Source organism: Lampris incognitus, chromosome 15 (genome assembly GCF_029633865.1).
Source record: "Lampris incognitus isolate fLamInc1 chromosome 15, fLamInc1.hap2, whole genome shotgun sequence".
Classification (NCBI taxonomy): domain Eukaryota; kingdom Metazoa; phylum Chordata; class Actinopteri; order Lampriformes; family Lampridae; genus Lampris; species Lampris incognitus.
In genome coordinates, this window is record NC_079225.1 from 6,262,876 (window position 1) to 6,283,943 (window position 21,068).

Consider the following 21,068-nt stretch of genomic DNA (forward strand, 5'->3'; position numbering starts at 1 on the left):
AACCATGGGTTAAACCCCCTGCACTCAAAGGATGAGCAGAAGCTGATGGACAACGAGTCCATTAACAACCAATGGGAGGAGCACTTCCGTCCTCAACTGCAACTCCTTAACTGCAACAGCACAGCTGAACCAGACTGCCAGCCACATTCCCCAGAGTCCCATCAGAGAAAACATTGGGGAACCCCCCACCATGACAGAGGTTCAAGGTGCCATCAGGAGCCTTAAGAACAACAAGGCAGCCGGTCCAGATGGGATCCCAGCTGAGATTTTAAAGAAAGGTGGACCAGAGCTCCTGTACCACATCCATGCCCTCCTCCGCAAGGTCAGGGAAAAAGAAGAACTTCCCTCAGAGCTGAGGAATGCTCTAATAGTGGCCATATTCAAGAAAGGGAATGAGGCAGAATGTGGAAACTACAGGGGCATCGCACACCTGTCAACAACAAGCAAAGTCCTTGCTCACATCCTCACAAACTGACTGCTACCACTGGCTGAGGACGTATTCCTAGAATCTCAGTGTGGCTTCTGCCCATCTAGAGGTACAGCAGACATGATATTTACAGCATGTCAATTGCAGGAAAAAAAAGGCCGTGAACAAAAGCAGCATTTTTACGTTTTTCATAGACCCGACAGAGGCCCATGACTTTGTAGACCGCCAGGCTCTGTGGAGCATACTATCAAGATATGGCTGCCCTGACAAATACATCAGATTATTGAGGCTTCTACATGACGGCATGTCAGTCACAGTGCTCAGCAACAGCAGCTCTGAGTCAGAGCCTTTCACTGTGGAAACAGGGGCCAAACAAGAATGTGTCAACCTCTTTGCCTTCTTCATTGCTGCCATACTTCATTGGTAGAGAGCTGCCCAATCCTATTTAGAACTGATGACAGGCTCTTCAACCTTAATTGGTTCAAGGCCAAGAGAAAAGTCTGCAACGCCACCATCATGGAGCTTCAATGTGCAGATGACAACGCCATCCCAGCACACTCCACAGAAGACCTCCAGGACATTTTGAATGCCTTTACCAAGGCATACAGAGCCCTGGGTCTAGCATTAAACATCAAAAAGACCCAAGTCCTATATCAACCTCCACCCAACCAGCCATCTACCCAGCCCACCATAAAAGTGGACAACAAAATTCTTGAAAATGTTGATCACTTCCCCTACCTCGGCAATCTTCTCTCCTCAAAAGTTGGCATTGACTCTGAGGTCAACCGTTGCCTGAGTTGTGCTAGTGGTGCTTAGGAAAATAGTCTTTGAAGACCGAGACCTAAAGGCCCAAACAAAACATCTGGTCTACAGAGCTGTTGTTCTCCCCACCCTGCTGTATGGAGTAGAGTCATGGACTACCTACAGCAGGAACCTGAGAGCCCTGGAACAATATCACCAAATATCCTTACAAAATATCCTGAGGATCAGCTGGAAGGACAGACGCACCAACATCAGCATTCTGGAAGGAGCCAACATGATTAGCATCACCACCACAATAATGCAGCACCAACTCTGATGGACAGGCCATGTCATCTGCATGTCCAACACATGTCTCCCCAAACAGATCCTGTACTCCCAGCTGAAGGAAGGTCAGCAAGCTCCTGGCAGGCCAAAGAAACGTTTCAAGGACAATATCAAGACCAGTCTGAAGAAATTCAACGTAACATCGAACAACAGGGAACACATTGCACTGGATAGGTGCTCCTGGAAGAAATCCGTGCAGGAAGGAACTGCACGTCATGCAGCAGCAAAAAAACAACAGCATCACAAGGAGAGAGAGAAAAAGGCTCAACCACCACTACTTTCCCCTGTCCACACTGCACCAAAGTATGTGGTTCTCATATCGGCCTCTACAGCCATCTGAAGACCCACAAGTACACAACCCAACAGAGAGGACAGTCATACTCGCTGCGAGTGACTGCTGCCTCTGATGATGATGATGATAATGATGATGATGATGGTGTGTGTGTGTGTGTGTGTGTGTGTGTGTGTGTGTGTGTGTGTGTGTGTGTGTGTGTGTGTGTGTGTGAAAGAGACAGAGAGAGAGCAAGAGAGAGAGAAGAAAGATAAAAGATAGGGTAGTGAAAGATAAAGAAAAAACCTCGGCCCTGGCTCAGAGGAGATCAGCCCAAACCCCTCCAGTCTCACATATGACTCACACTGGCACAGCTGAGCAGAATATTAAACACGGACACATACTCAGCCACACAAATACAGGGCAAGCACAAAATGGCAGCATCCGGATAACAGTTTTCTCTGCGCTGCACTGTCATAGACCACCAGCAACCCAAAACAGTCGCGCACTGAGACAAAACTGCAAGTCATGTGACAGGCATTTGGTATATAAGCACCATATAAATACCATTAAAATACTAGAGAAGTGGAATCTTGCTTAGCTGATTTAGGAAAGTGGGAACACAAGATGTCAGCAAAAAGGAGGGAGGGAAGGGGAAAGAGATAATGATGAAAGAGCAGAATGGATGAGGATGGAATAGGAGGTGAGGTGAGGTGAGGGAGGGAAAGAATGAGTGAAGTAGAAGTAGATGGACCAGTATAAGAAGGAAAAAGGCCAGAGATGGCCACATCAACATTGGCCATTTAAATTAAGGTTGAATCCTTCCCTTTATTCTCCAATCCCCTCCTTACTCGCTTTTCTGTATTCACCCCATCCATCCTGCCCAGCCTCCACCACCTTCAGGGGATCAGTAGTGTAACAGTGAGCGAGGATGTATGAGTCCAAGCTGCAGTAATGCAAGATGGAGAAATCCCACTTCTCTCCATGTAGTGTATCCCTTGCTAGCACGTGGAAAGTAAAATACAAACTGAATTCAGAAAAAGTTGAGACGGTATGGAAAAATGCAACAATGATTTTGCTTCGACTTTTATTTCATTGCAGACAGTATGAACACACGCCATTTCATGGATTTTCTGTTCAAGTTCATTTCATTTGTACGTATACATCCATTCCCGCCATTCAGGCCTGAAACACATTCCAAAACAAGTGGGCAAGGCACGGAAATCCTCCTGGCACCGAGCAGCCTTCTGCACACATCACTAAGGCATGGCTGCAGAAGAAGCGGGTGCGGGTAGTGGACTGGCCTACCTGCAGTCCCGACCTGTCCCCAGTAGAAAGTGTGTGGTGCATTTTGAAATGCAAACTATGTAAACAGAGACCCTGTACTGTTGCACACCTTAAGATTTGTTTGCAGGAAGAATGGGACAAAACTACACCTGAAACACTCTACCACCTGGTTGTCGTCAGTCCCTAAAGGTCTGCTAAGTGTTGTGAACAGAAATAGCAGCTTTACAAAGTGGCAAAAGTGTTACTTCCCCAGCCTCTTTTGAAATATGGTGCAAGAGTCAAAATTGAAATAAGTGTTTATTTTGAAAAAGCAGTAAAATTCATGAGGTAAAACATCAAATCATGTGATGTTGTATTGTTTTCAATGCAACACAGGTCAAAGCTCATTTCAAATCACTGTTTTCAGTTTTAATTTTAATTAGGGTTGTGGAAACCTGCTGCAGTCCATCACTACACAGACCAGGAAGAGGCTGCAGGATGGAGCAAGGGGGATTGACTTGTTTTTATTGCGTGGGCCTGTTGCATGAGTAAAGATGAAATAAGCAAATTGGTATTTTGACAGTATCCCAAACATGTTAGCATTGTGTTGACTTATAGTGCAGACTTACACATGCAGCTCATATCTTTTATTAGTTGATCGATTCATTTCTCAATATCTATTGTTGTTGTACTCAACACTGCCATCACCAGGCAGGTTTCAGAGGTTCATGTCTCAGTGAGCTTCATGAGTTCATGTTGACTTGTGGTCAGTAGATGCCAGGTCGTGGTCCTCGGGTGTCCTGGTGATTGTATGAATGGGTTCTACAGTGGAGCAGTACCTATGTATACACAGTGTCACAGCCATACACAACATCTGTGCATTGTGAGTTTAACTTGTTGACACTTCCTGTGCTGATCTGATGGTGTTGTGATGTGGAACCCATATGAAAAGCTGTGTTGGTGCCACGTCATAGCAGGATAGTGTGTTCATATCATAGCAGGATAGTGTGTGCACGTCATAGCAAGATAGTGTGTGCGTGTCATAGCAGGATAGTGTGTTCATATCATAGCAGGATAGTGTGTTCATATCATAGCAGGATAGTGTGTGCACGTCATAGCAGGATAGTGTGTGCACGTCATAGCAAGATAGTGTGTTCACATCATAGCAGGATAGTGTGTGCACATCATAGCAAGATAGTGTGTGCGTGTCATAGCAGGATAGTGTGTTCACATCATAGCAGGATAGTGTGTTCACATCACAGCAGGATAGTGTGTTCACATCATAGCAGGATAGTGTGTTCACATCATAGCAGGATAGTGTGTTCACATCACAGCAGGATAGTGTGTTCACATCATAGCAGGATAGTGTGTTCATATCATAGCAGGATAGTGTGTGCACGTCATAGCAGGATAGTGTGTGCACATCATAGCAGGATAGTGTGTGCACGTCATATCAAGATAGTGTGCGCGTGTTGTAGCAGGATAGTGTGTTCACATCATAGCAGGATAGTGTGTTCACATCACAGCAGGATAGTGTGTTCACATCATAGCAGGATAGTGTGTTCATATCATAGCAGGATAGTGTGTGCACGTCATAGCAGGATAGTGTGTTCACATCATAGCAGGATAGTGTGTGCACATCATAGCAGGATAGTGTGTGCACGTCATATCAAGATAGTGTGCGCGTGTTGTAGCAGGATAGTGTGTTCACATCATAGCAGGATAGTGTGTTCACATCACAGCAGGATAGTGTGTTCACATCATAGCAGGATAGTGTGTTCACATCACAGCAGGATAGTGTGTTCACATCATAGCAGGATAGTGTGTTCACATCACAGCAGAACAGTGTGTGCGTGTCATAGCAGGATAGTGTGTTCATATCATAGCAGGATAGTGTGTTCATATCATAGCAGGATAGTGTGTTCACATCATAGCAGGATAGTGTGTTCATATCATAGCAGGATAGTGTGTGCACGTCATAGCAAGATAGTGTGTGCGTGTCATAGCAGGATAGTGTGTTCATATCATAGCAGGATAGTGTGTTCATATCATAGCAGGATAGTGTGTGCACGTCATAGCAAGATAGTGTGTTCACATCATAGCAGGATAGTGTGTGCACATCATAGCAAGATAGTGTGTGCGTGTCATAGCAGGATAGTGTGTTCACATCATAGCAGGATAGTGTGTTCACATCACAGCAGGATAGTGTGTTCACATCATAGCAGGATAGTGTGTTCACATCATAGCAGGATAGTGTGTTCACATCACAGCAGGATAGTGTGTTCACATCATAGCAGGATAGTGTGTTCATATCATAGCAGGATAGTGTGTTCACATCACAGCAGGATAGTGTGTTCACATCATAGCAGGATAGTGTGTTCACATCATAGCAGGATAGTGTGTTCATATCATAGCAGGATAGTGTGTGCACGTCATAGCAGGATAGTGTGTGCACATCATAGCAGGATAGTGTGTGCACGTCATATCAAGATAGTGTGCGCGTGTTGTAGCAGGATAGTGTGTTCACATCATAGCAGGATAGTGTGTTCACATCACAGCAGGATAGTGTGTTCACATCACAGCAGGATAGTGTGTTCACATCATAGCAGAATAGTGTGTTCACATCACAGCAGAACAGTGTGTGCGTGTCATAGCAGGATAGTGTGTTCATATCATAGCAGGATAGTGTGTTCACATCATAGCAGGATAGTGTGTGCACATCATAGCAGGATAGTGTGTTCACATCATAGCAGGATAGTGTGTTCAAATCATAGCAGGATAGTGTGTTCACATCATAGCAGGATAGTGTGTTCACATCATAGCAGAATAGTGGGTGCACATCATAGCAGAATAGTGTGTTCACATCACAGCAGAACAGTGTGTGCATGTCATAGCAGGATAGTGTGTGCATGTCATAGCAGAATAGTGTGTTCACATCATAGCAGGATAGTGTGTGCATGTCATAGCAGGATAGTGTGTTCACATCATAGCAGGAGAGTGTGTTCACATCATAGCAGGATAGTGTGTTCATATCATAGCAGGATAGTGTGTTCACATCATAGCAGGATAGTGTGTGCATGTCATAGCAGAATAGTGTGTTCACATCATAGCAGGATAGTATGTGCATGTCATAGCAGGATAGTGTGTGCACTTCAGGAGCTGTAGAACAGGTTCTCATGATGATGAAGAAGTGGTGCAGATGTGCACAGAGCTGTACATGCATGACTGTGACTTCAGTAGTATGAACTTTTGTGTGTATTGCAGTTTACAAACCTCAATCCGATCTCTCATCTGTGATCGTCTCAGATATTAATTCATCCTCTCTTTCGTTTCCCCCTCAGTCACTGGAGAGTACCCGGCGTATGCTGCAGCTGGTGGAAGAGGTAAGACATATCCTTCATGTAGTACTGTGGATTGTGGCTCTCTCTCCTTGTTTACCGTGTCGTTAAAAGCAACAACGGACAACATGTTCCACAGCAGGGATAGCAGACTATATGCAGTGAAACTAGAAATAAAACATCTCTTGGATACACCAGTAAAGTGTCGAGTGTAGATGACCATGTGAAACACATTCTTTCAGGAAGAACTTACTATCTACTGTAAAACCTAGACTTGAAGCTTTTCAGTCATTTATGAATCTGAATAAATATGGAGAAGTCCCTGAACTTGTACTGTATACTTTATATTGTATACTATATATAGTATATATATATATGTGTGTGTGTGTGTGTGTGTGTGTGTGTGTGTGTGTGCGTGTGTGTGTGAGACATCGGAGGCAGTGATACAGAGAAATAGAGAATACTCATGAACCATTTGTATGATGAATGAATATTATAGATAACATTGCTTTGGCTGTCTGTGAATGTTCTCATTCATCCAGGTCATGGTTATCCAAAGAAATTGAATCGAGTGCAACTGGACTTGGTATATATCCATATATACCAACTGGATAGTTGGTATATATGCAGGATAGTGCAGTTGGTATATATCCATATATACCAACTGGACTTGGTATATATCCATATATACCAAGTCCAGTTGCACTCGATTCAATTCCCTTGGATTGCTTAGGCTGTTCTGTTCATGTAATGTTCATGCTACACTGTACAGAGAGGGAAAGAAAGAGATAGAGAAAGAGTTAAGATAGTGGAGGTTGTGCACCATTTGGCAGGATAGCATTAGCAGATGGACTTTGCCAGCTTAGAAAAAGAGAGACAGAGAGCAACAGACATAGAAACAGATGCAAAGAATGAGGGACAAAGTGTGTCAGATAAATACAGGGATCCATATAGAGATGTAAGTACTATGCATGGAAAGACAGACCAAAACAGAGAAAGACAGAAAGAGAAAATTACAACCGCATGCCAGTGACATGTGCTATCATGCAGACTGAAATTAACATAGAAAATACAGAGGGAAGGAGAGAAAAAAGGGAGGACGAGAGAGAGAGAGAGAGGAGTTGAGTGTAGATAGCTACAGAGGAGGGCTTTCAGTGCAGTGCAGCGCAGTGCAGCACTGTGCAGTGCAGCGCTGTGCTGTGCTGTGCAGTGCTGTGCAGTGCAGTGCAGTGCAGTGCAGCGCTGTGCTGTGCAGCGCTGTGCTGTGCAGTGCAGCGCTGTGCTGTGCAGCGCTGTGCTGTGCTGTGCTGTGCTGTGCTGTGCTGTGCTGTGCTGTTCAGTGCAGTGCAGTGCAGTGCAGTGCCATGCTGTCCTCACCAGCTCCCACTTCATACCTCCAGGTCATATTGATCATCAGTCAACATCTCATTACACATCACGTCCTCACAACCATGGCAGGAGTGGAGGGTGGGGCAGGAGAGGGAGAGAGAGAGTGTCTCAGAAAGAGGGTTTGCAGTACCTCCAATGAGCTACACAGATATTATGCTTTTATGATTTACAAATGTATTTTTAATTCACTAATGTGAATTTAATGTGCATGTGTGCACAGAAGTGTATGTAAACAATTGCATATATACTTTTGGGAGTAGATAAAACTTAGGAAGTCGATGTGTAAGAGCAACTGTGGTAGCTTTAAAACTGCAAAAGAAGATAGGAGGTAGTGTGTGTCTGTGTAACTAACTAGTAACTGTGATTTCCCATCCAATAACATGAAATAGAGTCCCTACTGAGATAAACAGGCAACCTACAAATGTTCAGTCCTTCTGCACATCACAAAATTAGAATGATCCAGGTAACATGTGGCTGGCATGAGGAAGCAGCGTCAAGCTACGTGCACTCCCTTTCAGTCTTCTATGGGAACCTGGTTGATTATTCGCGGGATTTCCACCAGGGTCATGTTTGAACAACTTGGGGACTCCTCATAAAATGAGGGATAAACTACAGTATAATTCATGCGTTGCAGGGATCCTTATTGCTCCATTCACTCCTGTGAAATGTGAAATTCTTCAGTTTTGTAATGCCAGAGCAGCGAGCAGCAGGGAGTGTGGAGATGTTTGTGAGTCCAGACGCTGATGCACATCTACCACGCTTCTTCCCAGCAGGTGCTACATCATAGCAAAAGATGATGACACCACTACACACCAATTGCTCTACCCTGGGAATACTCTTTCTGCACAGAATCAAAAAGTGTAGCCAGACAAACATTTTGGTGACTCTAATTTTACTTCTAGATACCTGTACAGGCTCAGCTGTGTAGAAGTATCATTCAGAAGTAATAAAAGCAAAGATTTAATGCTAAGGGCTTAAAGGGATAGTTCAAGCCAAAAATGAAAATTCTGTCAGTATCTAGTCCCCCTCATGCCCATAGAAATGTGGATCAGTGTTCTGTTTCAACACAACATTAATGGAGTTATGTAACACAATGCCTGTGCAGCATTCTTCCAAACAAGACAGGTAAAACAGTTTAAAGCCAGGTAAAACGGTTTAAAGCCAGGTAAAACAGTTTAAAGCCAGGTAAAACGGTTTAAAGCCAGGTAAAACAGTTGAAAGCCAGGTAAAACAGTTTAAAGCCGGGTAGAATGGTTTAAAGCCAGCTAAAACAGTTTGAAGCCAGGTAAAACAGTTTAAAGCCAGGTAAAGCAGTTTAAAGCCAGGTAAAACAGTTGAAAGCCAGGTAAAACAGTTTAAAGCCAGGTAAAATGGCTTAAAGCCAGGTAAAACAGTTTAAAGCCAGGTAAAACAGTTTAAAGCCAGGTAAAACAGTTTAAAGCCAGGTAAAACGGTTTAAAGCCAGGTAAAACGGTTTAAAGCCAGGTAAAACAGTTTAAAGCCGGATAGAATGGTTTAAAGCCAGCTAAAACAGTTTAAAGCCAGGTAAAACAGTTTGAAGCCAGGTAAAACAGTTTGAAGCCAGGTAAAACAGTTTAAAGCCAGGTAAAGCAGTTTAAAGCCAGGTAAAACAGTTGAAAGCCAGGTAAAACAGTTTAAAGCCAGGTAAAATGGCTTAAAGCCAGGTAAAACAGTTTAAAGCCAGGTAAAACAGTTTAAAGCCAGATAAAACAGTTTAAAGCCAGGTAGAATGGTTTAAAGCCAGGTAAAACAGTTTAAAGCCAGGTAAAATGGTTTAAAGCCAGGTGAAATGGTTTAAAACTAGGTAAAACAATTTAAAGCCAGGTAAAACAGTTTAAAGCCAGGTAAAACAGTTTAAAGCCGGGTAGAATGGTTTAAAGCCAGGTAAAATGGTTTAAAACCAGGTAGAATGGTTTAAAGACAGGTAAAACACTTTGAAGCCAGGTAGAATGGTTTAAAGCCAGGTAAAACAGTTTAAAGCCAGGTAAAATGGTTTAAAGCCAGGTAAAATGGTTTAAAACCAGGTAAAACAATTTAAAGTCAGGTTAAACGGTTTTAAGCCAGGTAGAACGGTTTAAGCCAGGTAAAACAGCTTAAAGCCGGGTAGAATGGTTTAAAGCCAGGTAAAATGGTTTAAAACCAGGTAGAATGGTTTAAAGCCAGGTAAAACACTTTGAAGCCAGGTAGAATGGTTTAAAGCCAGGTAAAACAGTTTAAAGCCAGGTAGAATGGTTTAAGCCAGGTAAAACAGTTTAAAGCTAGGTAGAATGGTTTAAAGCCAGGTAAAATGGTTTAAAACCAGGTAAAACAATTTAAAGCCAGGTAGAATGGTTTAAAGCCAGGTAAAACAGTTTGTCTATACAACCCCTTATCCCGAAGTGTGTAATGTTGGCAGATCTGGATGCTGTAATCTGCTTTGCCATTCTCTTAACTACTAAGGAGAGGAAAGACACACAAACACATCTTCACTTGTCATGTACCTGAGTAGAACTAGGTTATCACCAGTACACGATAATATTTTTGCTCAATATAACACCTTGATGATATAAACCATGAATGTCAAAAAGTCATTCAAATTTCCCCGGACTATGTGGGAAACTTAATGAGTAAAAAACAAGCTCTTCACTGCCTTGGTAGCAGCAGCTGATGTGTTTGCAGCAAGCCTAGGCCGGGTTCAGGAAGCAAGAGGAATTGAGCTGGTTCTGACCACTGACCCAGACCCAGTCTGGCTCTTGTTGAATGAAGAATTTAAAGGCTAATGACAATGCATATCTTGCTAGAGATAAAGATGCTCCAACCCTTAATATTCCTCCCTACAAAATGTTCTGTTTCTCTTTCTTCTAACTTTATTTTTCCCCTTCCTCCACCTCTCCTCTCTGGCTGATGGCTACTGGGGAGTAGAGCAAAGATGCTGGCATCAGGACTCTGGTTATGCTGGATGAGCAGGGAGGTAAGTTCTCAAGCAGGGGCAAGTCAGAGAGACTGGATGTAGCAACACCTAGGTATTGATTACTAAACTATTTATGCACAATGAATTTATTCTGATGACGCCATCATCATAAATTATAAGTTTAAAGTGTGGCTACATTCACATTTTAAACTGCAATCCATGAGGTTTTTTTTTTTTACAATTTTATCCATTTGAAATGTGACGATGATGTGGCGATTTTGTTGCCCAATCAATCAATATTGTTGCCAAACAGCACTATGTTGGGGCCAGAGAGAAATAGATTTTCTTGGACTACAAACAAGGTGTAGCAGCCGTTGTAGCTACTTTGCCATCTGCTTACTAGTAAATAGTCCACACCCTTGTAAACATGTGATCCTGGGACCAACGCTAACGCAGGCAGTCTAAACTCCGTCAGACTACATCCATCGTCACATTGTTCTACAGTTATATCCATCATCTGTCTGACAGAAGCATCGCCTCATCAGCATCACATTTCAGACTTTTCCTGCTGGATTTGTTCCCAACAATGAAGTGGGAGGCGCTGCCCCAGTGTTGGCCCTGCCCTGTCACAACACCATTAGCATAACACCGTCACAACACCATCAGCACAACACCATCACAAAACCATCGCCACAACACTGTCACAACACCATCAGCACAACACCATCAGCCCAGCACCATCACAACACTATTAGCACAATACACCACAACACCATCAGCACAATACCATCACAGCACCATCAGCACAGCGCCATCACACCACCAGCACACCATCATCAGCACAACACCATCAGCCCAGCACCATCACAACACTATTAGCACAATACACCACAACACCATCAGCACAATACCGTCACAGCACCATCAGCACAGCGCCATCACAAAACCATCACCACAACACTGTCACAACACCATCAGCACAACACCATCACACCACCAGCACACCATCATCAGCACAACACCATCAGCCCAGCGCCATCACACCACCAGCACACCATCATCAGCACAACACCATCAGCCCAGCACCATCACAACACTATTAGCACAATACACCACAACACCATCAGCACAATACCGTCACAGCACCATCAGCACAGCGCCATCACAAAACCATCACCACAACACTGTCACAACACCATCAGCACAACACCATCACACCACCAGCACACCATCATCAGCACAACACCATCAGCCCAGCACCATCACAACACCATTAGCACAATACATTACAATACCATCAGCACAACACCATCAGCAAAATACCGTCACAGCACCATCAGCACACCATCATAACACCATCAGCAGAACACTATCGGCACAACACCATCAGCACAACACCATCAGCACAATACATCACAATACCATCAGCACAACACCATCAGCACAATACCGTCACAGCACCATCAGCACACCATCAGCACACTATCAGCACACCATCACAACACCATCAGCACAACACTGTCAGAACACTATCAGCACAACACCATCACAACACCATTAGCACAACACCATCAGCACACTATCAGCACACCATCACAACACCATCAGCACAACACCATCAGCACACCAGCACAGCACCATCAGCACAGCACCGTCACAGCACCATCAGCACAACCGCATCACAACACCATCAGCAGTGCTATCCAGAGCCCGGAGAGTTAAAGATGATAATGGTGTGTAATCTGACTCCGTGACCTGGGTGGATAAAATAATGATGTATTAAATGTTATGGATTGCAGCTTAAGAGATAAAGCAAGAAAGGAAGGAAGGAAGGAAGGAAGGAAGGAAGGAAGGAAGGAAGGAAGGAAGGAAGGGATACAGATAACATTATTTACACAGAGCATACATTAAAATGTCGCCAAGTTAATTATGGTGTCCAAACATTTGTGAATGGATGGATTGTTGTTTGGATTCATTTAAATGCATTACCAAAAAAAAAAAAGATCTGAACTTCTTGAGAAATCATTTCCAATGTTTCTTTCTTTTTTTTATTTAAAGCATGGTTTAAGCTTCCTTTGGTCACATGTGTCAGTTTAGCTGAAACTTGAAGAAAGATTTATTTCAGTCTTTCATTCGTCTGAATTTTATTCCTCTAATTTTCTATATGTTTTTGCAAATATGTTTTTCTTTTTTCTTTTTTGCCTATTCTTTCTTTGATTTTCCTTCACTAACAGTTTTCCTCTTGCCAGAGACAACAAGTGAATTTTTGAAATACCCAAGTGCCAAAATAATATTGACTTTCAGCGGAGAATAAATCCTCCCATCCATACCAGTGCCAAACCCGACAGCTCAAGATAAAAGAAATACGAACATAAAATAAAACAAAATGTTTCCTGTTCATTAAGTGATTGTTGTAACAGCTTTCCTGGCAACCAAAGGCAGGGGGGCTTCAGCCTGATGTCGTGTGCGTGTGTCTGTGTGCACGCGCGTGTGTGTGTGTGTGTGTGTGTGTGCGCGTGTGCGTGTGCGTGTGCGTGCGTGCGCGCGCCACTGATGCCTTCACATTCCCCATGTGCTACCATGTTCTGCCACAACTTGTGGCACGCTACCATGACAGTGTTGTTGTGGACAGCGGTGTTCAGGTGGACAACGGTGTTGTGTACCTTCGATAGCTGCTCAGCTTTGCAGAGAAAGGAAGGGTTCTAGTGACCAATACGACGACCCAGCAAGACTCATTGTCCAACCTTTTCCAATAGCAATGGCAGCTGGAATCTGCTGGACAACCCAGCCCAGCTGACATGCCAGACATATATAGCTATAGATATAAATATAGAGTTTTATAGATATAGATACGTATAGTTATATAGATATAGAGCTTTATAGATAGAAAGATATAGCTATAGAGATAGAGATATACAGTTAAAGATAGATGTGGATATAGAGACATAGCTATAGATATAAATATAGAGTTTTATAGATATATATATATATAGCTATATAGATATAGAGCTTTATAGATATATAGATATAGCTATAGCTACAGAGATAGAGATATACAGTTGAAGATAGGTGTGGATATAGAGACATACTAGATATAGATATAGATATAGAGAAGTAGATGTAGATATAGATAAGAGATATATAGATATTGCTGTAGCTATATAGAGATAGAGATATATAGTTAAAGATACAGGTGTATAGAGACATTGATATAGATATAGAGCTGTAGATACAGATATAGATATAGAGATGCAGATATAGAGACATAGACATAGATGGAGATATAGATATATAGATCGATATAGTGCTATAGATGTAGCTATAGATGTAGACATAGACATGGATATAGATATGTATAGATATAGATATTGCATCTATCTTTATCTACATATCTATATGTCTGTCTATATCTTATGGATAGCGATATAGAGATAGGTAGATAGAGACATAGAGATATAGAGATAGGTAGATAGAAATATAGATAGATGTATAGATATAGATGGAGATATAGAGATAGGTAGATAGAGATGTAGATATAAGTGTGTGTGTGTGTGTGTGTGTGTGTGTGTGTATAGAGATAGAGATGTGGCTATATAGATATAATGTAGATAGAGATATAGATATATAGCTACATAGCTACTATGTATAGCGATATAGAGATATTGTGGCGGACACTAGGGGCTATGCCTCTCACCCAGCAGGACTGTGAGCTGGGGCGTGGTTTACGTTCCCGGGCCCGCCGGTGCAGGGTTGTTCCTGCTGCAGTTGGTTTTTGGAGCTGAGGAGTAAAGTTCAAACTCGCCTTGGTCTCCTGTGTTTTTCCTCATTCCTGCCACAGTGGTGACCCCGAATTGAACATGTTTGGAGCAGAAGAGGAGTGTGAATCCACTTCGGCCACGCCGCCCCAACTCTCTCAGCCGGCCGTTCTCGCTGCGGCTGTGAAGCTCCCAGAGTTCTGGCAGAGCGACCCGGCCTCGTGGTTCCAGCATGTCGAGGCGCTGTTCCACCTGCGTGGAATCTCCGCGGACGACTCCAGATACTATCTGGTCGTCGCTGCGCTGGACCGGCAGTCCACACGCCGTGCCATGCAACTGTTGCGCGCCCCTCCGCAACACGATAAATACGTCGCCCTCAAACATCTTCTGCTCCGGAGGTACAGCCTATCTGCTGCAGAGAGGGCAGATAGAATCCTTTCCCTATCCGGTTTGGGCGACGGGATGGCTGTGGATCTCATGGACAATATGCTGTCGCTGCTAGGCTCAGACGAAGGTGGGTTCCTTTTCCCGCACGTTTTCCTGCGCCAGCTCCCGTCTCCTGTGCGCGCGGCTTTGGCTAACTCCCCGTGTCTGGCCGCTGGTGACTGCCGAGGTTTGGCTGAGGAGGCCGATCGGGTCCTGCTGGCTACCAGACGGTTCTCTGTGCAGAGTGTGGCATCGGAGCCTCTGCAGCCGACGTCGGGGGACGCTGACCCGGCAGTGGTGGCTGGAGTGACTGCCCGGAGACGGCGCGGGAGAGGCCTCTGTTTCTTCCACCGGCGGTTCGGCGGCAAGGCGAGGCGCTGCGTCCCTCCGTGCACGTTTGAGGTGGCGGGAAACTCCAGGGCAGCGCTCAGTAGCAGCTGTGGGCGCTGGCGGACGTAGTGAGCTGCTCTTCATTAAGGACACGATGTCAGGAAGACGGTTTCTGGTGGACTCCGGCTCGCAAAAGAGCCTACTCCCTCCTGCTAAGACAGACAGGTCGGCCGAAGGCGGCGGCCCACAGTTAAGTGCCGCTAACGGTTCGTCCATTGCGACGTTTGGCACAAGGTTGGTGACTGTTTGCTTCCACGGGCGCCATTTTGAGTGGGACTTTGTAGTGGCCGCCATTACGGTTCCTATTATCGGCGCGGATTTTCTGTGTGCTAATGGTCTGCTGGTTGATGTTGCAAACCGCCGTTTAATTGATGCTGTGTCTTTCGCCACTGTTCCGTGCGAGACAGGGGGAGCCGGGCCGTTAACACACGCTAACTTTTTTGCATTAGGGGATGTTTTTCAGCGTTTACTGGCGGATTTTCCATCGGTGACTACGCCTGCCTTTTCCACCGCGGTTACTAAACACGGGGTACAACATTTCATTCCCACTCTGGGACCGCCAGTTTTTGCGCGCGCGCGGCGCCTCGACGCGGTAAAATTGGCTACAGCTAAGGAGGAGTTCGCCATCATGGAGCGTCTGGGTATAGTGAGGCGTTCCAACAGCCCGTGGGCCTCGCCGCTTCACATGGTGCCCAAGGCGGATGGGTCGTGGCGGCCTTGCGGCGATTTTCGCCGCCTGAACAGCGTCACCGCCAATGACCGCTATCCCATCCTACACATTCAGGACTTTTCCGCAGGTACCACTATCTTCTCTAAGCTGGACCTGGTGCGCGGCTATCATCAGGTTCCCGTGCGCGCAGAGGACGTGCCCAAGACCGCAGTGATCACAACGTTTGGGCTTTTTGAGTTCATGCGCATGCCTTTTGGCTTGAAGGGGGCAGCGCAAACCTTTCAGAGGCTGATGGACTCGGTGTTGCGTGACCTTGCTTTCGTGTTCGTTTATCTCGACGACATATTAGTGGCCAGTCCGTCAGCTGAAGAGCACCTGGCGCACCTGAAACAGGTTTTCCGTCGTCTGGACGAACACGGCCTGATAGTCAACCCGGCCGAATGTCAGTTTGGACTGCCGGTGATTGACTTCTTGGGTCACCGCATTTCGCCGCAAGGCGCGGTCCCGTTGCCTTCTAAGGTGCAAGCGGTGGCGGAATTTCCCCGCCCAGTCTCTGTTAAGGCATTGCAGGAATTCTTGGGAATGGTGAATTTCTATAACCGTTTCCTCCCTCGCGCTGCCCACCTCCTTCAGCCACTTTACGAAGCCCTGCGGCTCAAGAAGGCTAACGGCCCTGTCGACTGGACTCCCGAACAGGTCCAGGCCTTTGACGGAGCTAAGTGCGCCCTGGCTAACGCTGCCCTCCTCGCCCATCCCACACCCACGGCGTCCATAGCTTTAACAACCGATGCGTCTGACATAGCCGTGGGGGCTGTGGTTGAACAGCGTGTGGCGAATGCGTGGCAGCCACTCGCATTTTTTAGCCGCAAACTGCGGGATAGCGAGCGCAAGTACAGCGTTTTTGACCGGGAGTTGCTGGCACTGCACCTTGCAACCCGGCATTTCCGCTTCCTGCTGGAGGGTCGCCCATTCACGGCTTATGTGGATCATAAGCCGCTGACTTTTGCCATGTCCAAGGTGACTGAGCCGTGGTCTGCTCGTCAACAGCGCCACCTAGCGGCAATCTCCGAGTTCACAACGGACATTCAGCATGTGGCCGGGAAGTCCAACCCTGTTACTGATTGTCTGTCGCGTGTGCTTGTGTGTCCTGTGCACCTCGGTGTGGATTTCTCCGCTATGGCTGCCGACCAGCCCAGCGACCCGGACGTCCTTGCCCTTAGGTCAACGCGTACCGGTCTCAAGCTAGAGGACGCTGTGATGCAGGAAGGCAGTCCTGCCCTCCTCTGCGATGTCTCCACCGGCCGTCCCCGCCCCGTCGTTCCAGTGGCCTGGCGCCGTCGAGTTTTCGATTCGATTCACTCCCTCTCGCACCCTGGAGTTCGGGCGTCGGTGAAGTTGGTCGGTTCCAAGTTCGTCTGGCCTGGCCTCCGCAAGGACGTCAAGGGGTGGGCAGCTGCATGTGTAGCGTGCCAGCGCGCTAAGGTCCACCAGCACACTAAATCGCCCCTAGAACCGTTTCCGATCCCGGCCAGACGTTTCGACCACGTGCATGTGGACCTGGTTGGCCCTCTACGTTCTTCACAGGGTTTTACGCACCTGCTCACGATGGTAGATCGGACCACCAGGTGGCCAGAGGCTGTCCCTCTATCCTCCACAACATCCTCGGATGTTGCATGCGCTTTTCTTTTCTCCTGGGTCGCCCGTTTCGGCACTCCGTCAGATATCACCTCAGACAGGGGCCCCCAGTTCGTGTCAGAGCTCTGGTCGGCACTTGCGCGATCCTTGGGTGTGCAGGTACACCGCACTACCGCGTATCACCCTCAGGCTAACGGCTTGTGTGAACGTTTTCACCGGTCGCTCAAGGCGGCGCTGTGCGCTGCGCTCTCGGATGGTAACTGGGTGGACCGTTTACCTTGGGTTATGCTCGGGTTGCGTTCGGCTCCTAAGGAGGACCTCGACGCGTCACCCGCTGAGCTGGTGCTCGGTCAGCCGCTCCGCGTCCCTGGGGAATTTTTGCCTGGGAGTTCCGCTCCTCGACCCCGTCCGGCCGTTTATCCTTTTTTGTCCGACAGCACTCGGGTTCCAGGCCCCGTTCACCACTGTTTTCCGCGGTCGTTCGTGCCTGCGGAGCTCATGTCGGCTCGTTTTGTTTTTGTACGGCATGACGCTCACCGCTCACCCCTCCAACCCCCATACGATGGCCCATTTCGGGTTCTTGAGACGGGTCCTAAGGGTTTTGTGCTGGATATGGGTGGGCGTAGGGAGCGTGTCACGCTTGATAGGCTTAAACCGGCGCACAGGGTGAGAGGCGAAGTTGTGTTTCCGGCCCACGTTCCCCGTCGGGGTCGTCCTCCTTCCAGGACCCCGGCAGTGTCTGCGTTCTGCTTCTCAGCCGGCTTTGGACTGTGTTTCACCTACTGTTTCGGCTGAGGGACGGCGCAGCCGTTATGGCAGGCAGCTTAAGCCTCCAGTGAGACACTAATTTTCTTTCCAGGAGGCCCTTCTGGGTGTTGGGGGGGGGGCTGTGTGGCGGACACTAGGGGCTATGCCTCTCAGCCAGCAGGGCTGTGAGCTGGGGGCGTGGTTTACGTTCCTGGACTCACCGGTGCAGGGTTGTTCCTGCTGCAGTTGGTTTTTGGAGTTGATGAATGAACATCAAACTCGCCTTGGTCTCATGTGTTTTTCCTCATTCCTGCCACAATATAGCTATAGTTAGAGATATACATATATGTTGATAGAGATATATAGATAGAGACATAGAGATATAGATAGAGATATGCATATATGTAGATAGAGATATAGATAGAGATATACATATATGTAGACAGAGATATAGAGATATAGATAGAGATAGAGGTATAGATAGAGATATGCATATATGTAGATAGAGATATATAGATAGAGATATAGAGATATAGATAGAGATATGCATATATGTAGATAGAGATACATAGATAGAGATATACATATATGTAGATAGAGATAGAGATATACATATATGTAGATAGAGATATATAGATAGAGAGATAGATAGAGATATACATATATGTAGATAGAGATATATAGATAGAGATAGAGATAGAGATATAGGAGGATCAATCAAACCATCGAGTTAGCCGGTAATGACAAAATACCCACACACTATGTATCAATCCATATGTCACTTTTGTACAATCCGTGAAGTAATTCAGTTTGATGATTGGCCTGGTATAGGTTTGTCACATAAACCCTGAAAATAATTTATGTTAATACAGCATAATGCATAATATTTGATCCACAATTCATCAGTTATTCTGTAATCATGTTGTAAACCGTTATAGATCCTGTTTGGTGGGTACTAAATATCACACCATTTACTATTCTAAATGTGCACATGCACATATTTAGCAACGATGCACGCAATTGAAGGGTTTCAAGCGGGCAGCATTATCTTATTAGACTGATGCAGAGATACAGACCAGATTGTGAGCTCTGGTTTGGGCATCAGCTGCAGTCCAGCTCTTCATAGGCTGGAGGGGCTGTGAAGCTCTCCAGCCATCCTGACACGGAGAGCCCAGCGGCTGAGTCTGTGCATCACAGTACCACCGCTGTTCGCCAGTGGGGATCACATCTCTTAGTTCCTCCATCTCTCCATCCTCATTCTTCATCCCCTCTTCTCTACTCATTGAACCCCTCCACAGTCACCAAGCTGCAGCCACATGCCCCCGCTAGACAGACACACAGCTGACTACAGCGTCACCTACTGCACAAGGCTCATGGCCTGTAGAGTTTAAGTAATAGAAATTGGAGCCTACGGGGTGTCTGGGTAGCATGGCAGTCTATTCCGTTGCCTACCAACACGGGGCTCGCCGGTTCGAATCCCCGTGTTACCTCCGGCTTGGTCGGGCGTCCCTACAGACACAATTGGCCGTGTCTGCGGGTGGAAAGCCAGATGTGGGTATGTGTCCTGGTCTCTGCACTAGCGCCTCCTCTGGTTGGTCGGGGTGCCTGTTCAGGGGGAAGGGGGAACTGGGGAGAATAGCATGATCTTCCCACGTGCTACCTCCCCCTGGTGAAACTCCTCGCTGTCAGGTGAAAAGAAGCAGCTGGTGACTCCACATGTATGGGAGGAGACATGTGGTAGTCTGCAGCCCTCCCCGGATCGGCAGAGGGGGTGGAGCAGAGACCGGGGCGGCTCGGAGAGCAGGGTGATTGGCCAGGAACAACTGGGGAGAAAAAGGGGGGAATAAAAAAACAAATTTTAAAAAAAGAAAGAAATTGGAGCAAGCATCCCAGCAAACAGGTTTAGATCTGCATGAATAAAGCAGAGGCATAGAGAAGGCCGCTCATGTTGTAAAGACTGTAAGAGTGCCCAGCTGACTGAACAAGACTTGTTGCTTGGCTGGATCAGCTGACATTATTGCATGACAAACAGGGGTTTTACAAATCTGACAGTCAACAGACTTGTTCCGAAGTCTGCTTCATCTTTTACTCTGCCCCACACTTCTACACTCACCTCAGATGATGTGGTACAATAACAACAAATATGCTACAATAACGTTTAAAGACTCAAATTATTTTGCTTTATAGGAGAAAAAATGGGTTTCCGTGCAATAAACCAAGTATCAAAGAAATGTGAGGTCTTACCACCTGCTAACCAAAACCCCACAAAGCTGCAGTCTGCATTATAGTTATAATGAACTGTAATGTACACTACCGCCTGCCCAGAAAGCCACACATGTCATGTTCATTTTGATGCCATTCGTGTCGGTTAAGTGTGCTTACTCTTCCAAAGGGATGATTTAAGAATTTAGGTCCTGTTTTCAAGACTTACTTTGACTAAAACAAACAGGGGCTTCCATTACCAACACTTTACCCACAGCCCATACTGACCACTTAGCTCCTCATCGCTGCTGTCTGACTGCATGTCTATACATGTATATGCATGCATGCACTATACATCCGTATGCATGTCTATACATGCACTATACATGTTTAAACATGTACTATCCATGCACTATACGTCTGTATACATGTCTATACATGCACTATGCATGCACCATACATGTTTAGACATGTGCTATACATGCACTATACATGCATATATATGCACTATACGTGTCTATACATCCACTATATACATCCACTATGAATGTCTAT

The 21,068-nt window shown here is 46.0% G+C and overlaps 1 protein-coding gene across 2 annotated transcripts in view; it reads left to right on the top strand.

Annotated features, from left to right (window-relative positions):
* LOC130125237 (synaptosomal-associated protein 25-A) overlaps positions 1-21,068 on the top strand; it is a 159,587-nt gene that overhangs the window by 7,500 nt on the left and 131,019 nt on the right. For both annotated transcript variants that reach the window (XM_056294749.1, XM_056294748.1), the window contains exons 2-3: positions 6,392-6,433; positions 10,700-10,748. In XM_056294749.1, the coding sequence (XP_056150724.1) occupies positions 6,392-6,433; positions 10,700-10,748 (91 nt within the window). The remainder of the gene's footprint in view (positions 1-6,391; positions 6,434-10,699; positions 10,749-21,068) is intronic.